General features: G+C 32.0%; 2 protein-coding genes across 2 annotated transcripts; both read right to left on the minus strand.

The window, feature by feature from the left end:
• Positions 1-54: 54 nt before the first annotated feature.
• On the minus strand, positions 55-5,415 carry LOC116119203 (disease resistance-like protein DSC1; the record flags this gene model as incomplete). The annotated part of the gene is made up of 5 exons (XM_031405146.1): positions 55-258; positions 1,624-2,273; positions 2,370-3,349; positions 3,681-3,989; positions 4,801-5,415. Coding segments are annotated over 4 exons (1,995 nt in total), but the record flags the coding sequence as incomplete, so codon positions are not given.
• A 297-nt stretch (positions 5,416-5,712) lies between these two features.
• Positions 5,713-7,882, minus strand: LOC116119204 (TMV resistance protein N-like). The gene is made up of 2 exons (XM_031405147.1): positions 7,310-7,882; positions 5,713-5,890 (listed from the first exon to the last, which is right to left on the minus strand). Exons 1-2 carry the CDS (start codon positions 7,795-7,797, stop codon positions 5,713-5,715), a joined length of 666 nt encoding a protein of 221 aa, XP_031261007.1. The 5' UTR covers positions 7,798-7,882.
• Positions 7,883-8,344: the final 462 nt, after the last annotated feature.

Raw genomic sequence — 8,344 nt, forward strand, 5'->3', positions numbered from 1 at the left:
AATATATATAAGATTATATTATAATATATATATATATATATATATATACACTGACACTGCAAAACACAAACAATGAAAGAGAAAACTATTCAACTACAAAGATACGCATAATGGAAATCTTAATTATTTACCTTGAGGTAGATTCTCTTTTAAAGGAATCTGAAAATTCTCAATTTCTTAAAAATGTGGTTCCTCTTCCTCTTTCCCTTCCCCTTCCTCTTTCTTTTCCTTATTGATGAAACATTTACTGAATTCTTCCTGTCAATAAACAGACCAACTTATATTAACTTAAATGTTCTCCAAACAAACACCAGCACTCGGAATTCATAATATATTTGATTGTTGTTGTCAATGTTCACCCAAATTAGCCATATATAATTAAGCAACTTGCTTCATGTTTGAGAAACAATTTAAAAGCAGATAAATGCATGTAGAGAATGTCAAAATCATTGATAATCATGGAAGCCATGGACCTTTTCTTGCAATAATACTATCGCTAATAATGTTGAGTTGCTTTCTTTATCTAGATGGCTATAAACAATACTTCCAAAATGAGTTCCCAGCCAATAATAGCCAGGGCAGAGGCTAGTGTTACTTTCAAAAAATTGGGGTTCCTAGAAATAAAACTAAATTCAGAGGGAGTAAAATTATATTTTCTATTCTAAAATTTAAAAAACCCAGGCCTAAACTTGGCTCCACCAGTGATAATAGTATTTACATTCATTTAAGTTCATGGATAACATTTACATAATAACCACAGACAAAAATAAACAATGATAATAACCATAACAATCTCAATAACGATAATGGTAAATGTTAATAGTTTATGCATGCAGAAGTGATAAAAACAATGAGATTAACATACGTATAAATGAAAATCATACCACATAAATGAAAATCATACCACACAAAGAAACATAATATTTAAAATATTAAGTATAACTTGATTATATTCACATATGAGAGAGAAATATTCTATTATATATATATATAACAATAAACAATACAACACCGTAACCCAACACTTAACTGAGCTAGTACTAATTAATTGAGTTAGAAAACACATGGTGTTTAAGCACTTTGTAACTCTTCATTATCTTATAATTTTGAATTGGTGCTCGTTTTTCCATTTTTCTATTCGTATTCAAAGATTTATTCTTTTGTAAACTAAATTTCCGAGAGAGATCCAATTTCACAAGAAAATATGTAAGAAAACCCACCACAAACTCCCAAAAGTAAAAAATTACAGTTGCTTTTTATTTTTTCCATATGCTAATTTTGAAGTATATAATCTCTATTCACTTAAAAGACAACTATATTTTCGTTCCGGAAAAATTTATACCGTATAAGTTTTCTAAGGAAAAACAAAACATAATTCGAGTCCGTTCAAAATTTAAAACACTAATAAGATGCTTGAAGCCTTGCTGGTTTACAAGTATCTCCAGAGTCACAGAATTTGGAATTGCTTTCATGGAAAAGTCTTTGAAAGAAGAATTATTTTAATAATGAATATATAGTCATTATGTGATGATTTGAATAATAATTTAGTCAGGTATAAAAATTTCACAACTAAATAAATAATTGAGCAAAAAATAAATAAAAAAGAGGATCTGAATTATTTACCTTGTGCTGGAATTGCCTGCAAAGAAATTTGAAATTTGCAATTTATTAGAGTGTGGTTCAGTTTCCTCCATCTTTATCCCTTCATCACAGTTAGTGCTTCCTCTAAAGCCTTCTTTTAGTTCTATGCAGTCATTGGCGTACAGAAAATGGATTCCACACTTCTTCACCTTCACTTCATCTTCCCTACAATCTTTGTTTTTCTCTTCATCAAAGTTTCGACGGCTCAAATTCTTTGCCTGAAACTCATAGTCAACCTGTAGTTCGGTCCAACCAATAATTGACGATTTCATAATTTTATTAAACCCCATGAATACATGATCTGAACCAATATAGTAGGGTACAGTGGGAGCGGAATATTTGACAACATCATCAGTGTCCCAAGCATGCAAAGAGCTTGAGTATACTCCTATCTTCTTATCCTTATCATCTCTGCTTTTCAGACTACAGTGACATTCAACAATTAAATTGTCTTTGATGTAGCATCCTTCAGGAAATGTCACAACAGCGCACATACAAATACCCAGAAAGTGGTTGTCCCAATCAGGTGGCTTCTCCAGAGTTATACAACATCCCATATTTTGAAATCTGAACCACCGTGGAATTTCATTTCCAGGGAAACATATACCGTTACATATTTCTCGACAAATTTCCTGTACCATTGAAATTATCCTTGTAACATAATATTAAAATATATTTAATAAAATATTTTATAAAATTGAGCAAGAGAAAGAGTGTGAAAAAGAGACCTTGCCAAGAATGTCTGAGAGATCCAGTTTGAAACAATTCGCAAATTTATTCTTTGTTGCATCGAATTCGGTGAGAACAGAAATGATGAATCCGATATTGATTCCAATGATGAGCAATTATATGCTGCCACATTTAGACCACTTTTAAGCTCTGGCAAAGACTGAAGCTTCTCACAATAGCATATGTTCAGGAAAACCGAATTAGAAAGGTCTTTGATGCTTGCTGGTATGGTCTCAAAATTATTTCCATACACATCTAATATTTCTAGAAAGGATAATTGACCAAGATTGTTTGGTAGCTCCGGAATTTGACAGTTAATCAATTCAAGACGTTTCAAAGACAGCAATCTTGATAGAGAATTCGGTACCCAATTCAACGGCGCTTCATCATCAGATAATCGAGATATCTGTAATGAAGAAAGTTTGCTCAAATGGAAAATGGATGATGGTATTTCTCTTATGAAAATACCAGAAGCGTCCAATGTTTTCAAAGCTTCCAAGTTTCCAAGGTCATCCGGTAATCTTCCAAGTTTTGGGCATCTTCTTACTAAAAGATACTGAAGCAACTGCAGCTCACAAATATTGCTCGAGAGACTCTCAAGCTCTGGACAATATGAAAGATTCAATCTAACAAGTCTGGATGGATATTCAACGAAAGGTGCTTCTTTTATTGCAGTATAACTTAGATCTAGCTCTTCCACTTTACTTGAGATCTTTGGAGTCATTTTGAGATTTAAGCAGCCACGGAGAGTAATAGATTTTGATTGAATGTTGTCTGGAAGACTAATAAGCTTCTTACAATAGCTTAGATTCAGCTGCACAAGATTATTGAGATTCTGGATAGAGGAGGAACTGATGTCTAACAAATTTAAACAATCTACTAAAATTATCTCCTTCAGGTTTAGTAACCCAGAGAGATTTGGAACCTCTGTTATGTGTATAGACCAACTGAGGTCAATATGAATCAAATTTATGAGATTCTGTAAAAAGAAACAAATGACATATTCAAATTACAAATCAGCTCTCTGATATTTATAATTTGTAACTTGAACACACAGAAACATGCATATATACATACAAAACATACAGATATATATATTAGTAAATCTTTAGTCAAAACATGTTGATATTAATTTCATCAGAATCATATTTATACACTGTTAGATTTATCACATGGGATTGAAATGATATTTTACAATTCATATCCAATAGTATATATTCATGTTACTAACAAATTAATATCACAATGTCATGATTAGAAAATTATTATTATATGTATATATAATTTTATAGTTACATACACATACATACCTTGACAAAAACTTGATTCCCTGAAAGAAACTTTAATGGCCATGATTTTAACGGACATCCACGCCAGCTAAAGTAGGTCAACTCAGCAGAAAATAATTCAAGGTTTTCCAAACCAAGCAATTTATTTTTACATGAGTATTCATGTGAACTGAGGAACGCTTTTGCCGAAGTGGGAAGAGATTCAGGGTCTGGTGGGCTATACAATTTCAGGAATCTCAGTTTATGCATCTTTGAGAAAGCTTGAAAATCTAAACCTCCATCGCTTATTTCTGATGTGTCCAAGCTTATGCCTCGTATCGCTTCTGCACCCTAACAGTCAATAAGAGATGATAAGTTTAGCTTAAATTAATTATCTAATGGCACTATAATCCCAAAAATCTGTTTTGTTTTGTTTTTATTTTTCTTTCAACTGAATTTAATTTTAAAATATTTGAATATAAGACATAACCTTGTGTTAGGGCTGAGTGGCCGATCTAATTCATAACCAACCATTTAATCATATGAAGCTAAGATTTAACTAACTGCCAATGCTGCCTTGATAAAGTTTAAGGCTGTTTTAAAAACTAATAAAAAAATATCAAATATTCTGATTAACCATATTTTATTAAAAATAATTGTAAAAAAAAAAAAAAAAAAATTTACAGACAAACACTTTTATAATTAATAATAACATCTAGATAACAAAAATAAATACAGATTATGGGTTCAAAATACAAGGTACAAATTTGAAAATTGAGAATTAATAATAGAATTTTAAAACTAATCGTAAGTATAGATATCAAGAAAGAACATATTATATATGATCAGTTTTGTTACATTCATAATTCTTCCTTTACATCTAAATATAACACTATTTAAAATGCAATCTTAACTATGAGATTCAGAGAATATATTAAATGGAAAAGATAATTGAAGGAAAGGAAATAATTCTTGGAAAAAAAATATGTAAAAAGTAGAGCAATGAATGTTTAATTTGAAATCAAGTAATAAACTATTCAAATCGCATTAAATGGGACCTTAATTCATGGGGTTGACTTATTGGCCTTGCCCATTAATCCCCGGCTAGCAACATGTCATATATATATATAAAAGAATGGAATTTTAATGCTTTATCTCTCACCGTATTTTTCGTCAATACTTCATTGATATCCTTACGATGCCATAATCGAATGTGTTTGCCAGATTCATTAGTCGAATATTCTTCCCGAACAATTTCTCTACCCATTTCCTGAAGCAAATCATGCATCGTTATTAGACCACCTAACATAGTTAGGAGACACTTATCAATGAGAACATTTATTCCTTGTGTTGTAGAGATGTCACAAGCATTGAGGATTTCTATTATTGAATTTATGTTCTCCCCTTTGAAGAAACATGCAATGTCTAAAAATATGTCCTTTTCTTCTTTTTCAAGTCCATCATAACTAACCTTTAGTATTTTCTTAATACCCAAAGGAGGACCTTTTTCTAGTTTATTTATTGCACTTTCCCAAACTTCTTTTCCCTTTGAATAAAGAGAAGACCCTAGTACTTTAAGAGCTAATGGAAGACCTTTGGCATATGCTACCACTCTGTTTGACAACTCCCCATAATCTTCAGTAGGAAGGTTTTGTCTAAAAGCGTGCTGTCTAAAAAGTTTGCAAGCATCATCATCACCTAATCCTTTAACCTCATATATACTAGCATTACCAACTTCACAATTTCTCAATACCTGCTTATCCCTTGTTGTTATGATAAATCAACTTCCTGAGCCGAAGTGGTTAAAGCCTCCTATTAGTTTTTGTATATGATCCAAACATGTTACATCATCAAAAACAATAAAAGCCTTTATACGTCTCAACCTTTCTATTGTGAAGGCGACTCCTCTATTAGTATGTTTATCATCTAAGACTGTGGAAAGAAATTCATTTCTCAAGTGAGTCAATCTGTTGTTTTCAGATTCTTCCCTAACATTTTCAAAGAAGTAAGAACCTTCAAATTTACTAGCATTCTTGTCGAATAAAGCACAACCAATAGTTGTTTTGCCTATACCTCAAATTCCCCAAATTCCTACAATTTTGACACCATTTGCTCCAATGCACAATAAAGATTCAATCTTTTTGATGGCGAATTCTACTCCAACAAGGTCTTCATAATTACCAGTTGGAGAAAATTTATTTAACCTCTCTAGAATATCCTCAACAATTTCCTCTATAAGCACAGATTCAGGACTAGCAAGTATAAAAATAAAAATAGTTAGTATAAATATAAATAATTTTGATTCCGACAAGTGATCGATATAAACAAGATGGAAATAGGCTATCTTTCCTCCATTCTTAAGCGTGTGAAATTTCTAAAAGATTAATGTTACATGTACAAATTAATTATACAAATTATTCCCTATAAATTGATGTAACAACTTTGCATGTTTAACATATTATCTAATCTAGTTTGTTTAAATTATTTGTAATTTAAAATCATCCAATCATATTAAAATGCATCAGATTGTATAAGTTTGTATTAGAGGTTTGTCCATATATAATTATTTTTTCTAAAGTTAACAAAATCTCTTTCAAGGGAATCTTTAATTTGGTGAACATTAATATTGCTAAAATTACAATTAGATCTCCTGGTATCAAAGAGAAGATTGATCAAAAGATTTTGTGAGATTATTAGTTTTTTTCCATTAAAAATTTAAAAGAAAATTTTTTATAGACGAGTAAAGATTAAAAGAAATAAAAAAAACTTGCAGTTGAAAATATGGGTGCGTTTGTTTTGTTATTTTGGATAGGATTTTAGGAATAATATTGGGTAGTTGAATAGGATGAGTATTAAGAGGTAAAATTTAAAATTTAACAAAAAAACCTCCTAGGTTTGCTAATTTAACTAAACACCACAATATTTAAAAATTTTGAAAAATGACAAAAACATCCCCACCCACCCACAGTGCCAGATTCTAGCCACTACCGTTGGAAAATAGCGTTACGACGCTGATCGGTTGGATCTGGCCGGTCGTGCATCGATATGGCCTTTTCCGGCCAGATCCATGGTTGGATCTGGCCGGTCGTGCATCGATATGGCCTTTTCCGGCCAGATCCACCATGGATCTAGCCGGAAAAGGCCATATCTACAGCCAGATCTGGCTGTCGATGGCCTTAAAAGGGTAGATTTGGCCATCGATATGGCCGTCGTTGACCATCAACGACAACTATTTCTTTACGACGGCCAGATCGGCGAATTACCGGCCAGTCCCAGTCGTTTTTACGCCGTTGTTATAGATTCCGACAACCACCGACGATGGCTGCCAGAATCTGGCAACTATGAGTGGGTGAGGGTGTTTTTGTTAATTTTTAAACTTTTTTTTTTTTCTAGGAGTGTTTAATTAAATTAATAAATTTAAGGAGTTTAAAAGTAATTAAAAAAATAGAATAGTATTTCTCAAATAATAAAACAAACAACTATTTTGGGAATAAGATTAGGAATATGGATAGGAATAACAAAACAAACGCACCCTTGCTTTCGTAATTTATCTTTGTGAAAAATTATGTTATTTTTATTTCATTTGATATTGAGAAACAATTTCAGTTAAAAAAGTAATAATAATATGAAAGACAAGAAAATTAATATATTATGCGAGAATTGATACATACATTTCGTCATTTATAGGCCAACCAGAGAGACTGGCAGCTTCCTTCAAAGCAGTTCTCCATCTTTGTAGCATCTCTAACTCCTCTTTAGATCGTTCTTCAAGCTCAGCAAATGCATCCCCAAAAGTTTCAGTTTGATTCCTTACATCTGAAGGATCAACATGGTAGAAAACCGGTATTACAATATGATAACTTGTATTCTTGCATTCAAGGATCTGTTCAAGTTCTCGAAGACACCATTTGGAAGAAGCATAATTTTTTGAGAAAATGATAATCGAAATCTTTGATATTTTAATTGTATTCAAAAGAGATGAGGAAATTTCATCTCCTCTGACTAGTCGGTTATCAATGAAAGTTTCGATCTTTTTACGACACAAAGCTGCGTGAAGATGGCTTGTAAAGTTATTGCGGGTGTCCTCGCCTCTAAAACTCAGAAAAACATCATACTTCTCCACGGGATGAGTGGCAGTAGAAGAAGAAGCAGCAGCCATAAACTCCTAAACTCTACAAAGAATAAAGCAAATGGGTAAATTATTGTTTGTCCTCAATCTTAAAATAAGTGGTGTATATGATTCGTTGACTTGTAACAGTTAATTCCTCTCATTTTATTTTTGTATTACTTACTTTATGTGGGAACCAATTTCCAGGAAAATTCGTTCTCATTAATTCGGTAATCGGAACTGTTGATCTACAAACTAGTGAGCTCAGAGAAACTTCATAATAATTCAATGGAAAATGCTACAGCTATCGACTGGTGTGTACCCATTTTGTGCACCGAATGACGTGGCAAAATTCTGGCCGTTGATTAATATTAACTGATAATAAATAAACAGTCAGGATTGTGCCACGTCATTTGGTGCACAAAATCGGTACACACCAGTCGGTAACTGTAGCATTACTCTAATTCAATGCTTATCCGCCAGTTAAGCTTGTACAATCCTTTTACGTTGTTATTAATATTTATTCTTGGACCGTTTCATGTATTCATGTTTATCCTCAACTTATTGTTTTAGAATATTACGGTTTTAATATAGTGGT

This window comes from Pistacia vera, unplaced genomic scaffold, assembly GCF_008641045.1.
Source record: "Pistacia vera cultivar Batoury unplaced genomic scaffold, PisVer_v2 Contig878, whole genome shotgun sequence".
Classification (NCBI taxonomy): Eukaryota; Viridiplantae; Streptophyta; class Magnoliopsida; order Sapindales; family Anacardiaceae; genus Pistacia; species Pistacia vera.

Excerpts from the sequence above, each read along its gene's own strand:
- LOC116119204 (XM_031405147.1), bottom strand. The coding sequence starts at position 7,797 with ATGGCTGCTGCTTCTTCTTCTACTGCCACTCATCCCGTGGAGAAGTAT. Across the intron at positions 5,891-7,309 it reads TGGCCTATAAATGACGAAAT|TCCTGAATCTGTGCTTATAG; the intron begins GTATGTATCAAT and ends TATACTTGCTAG.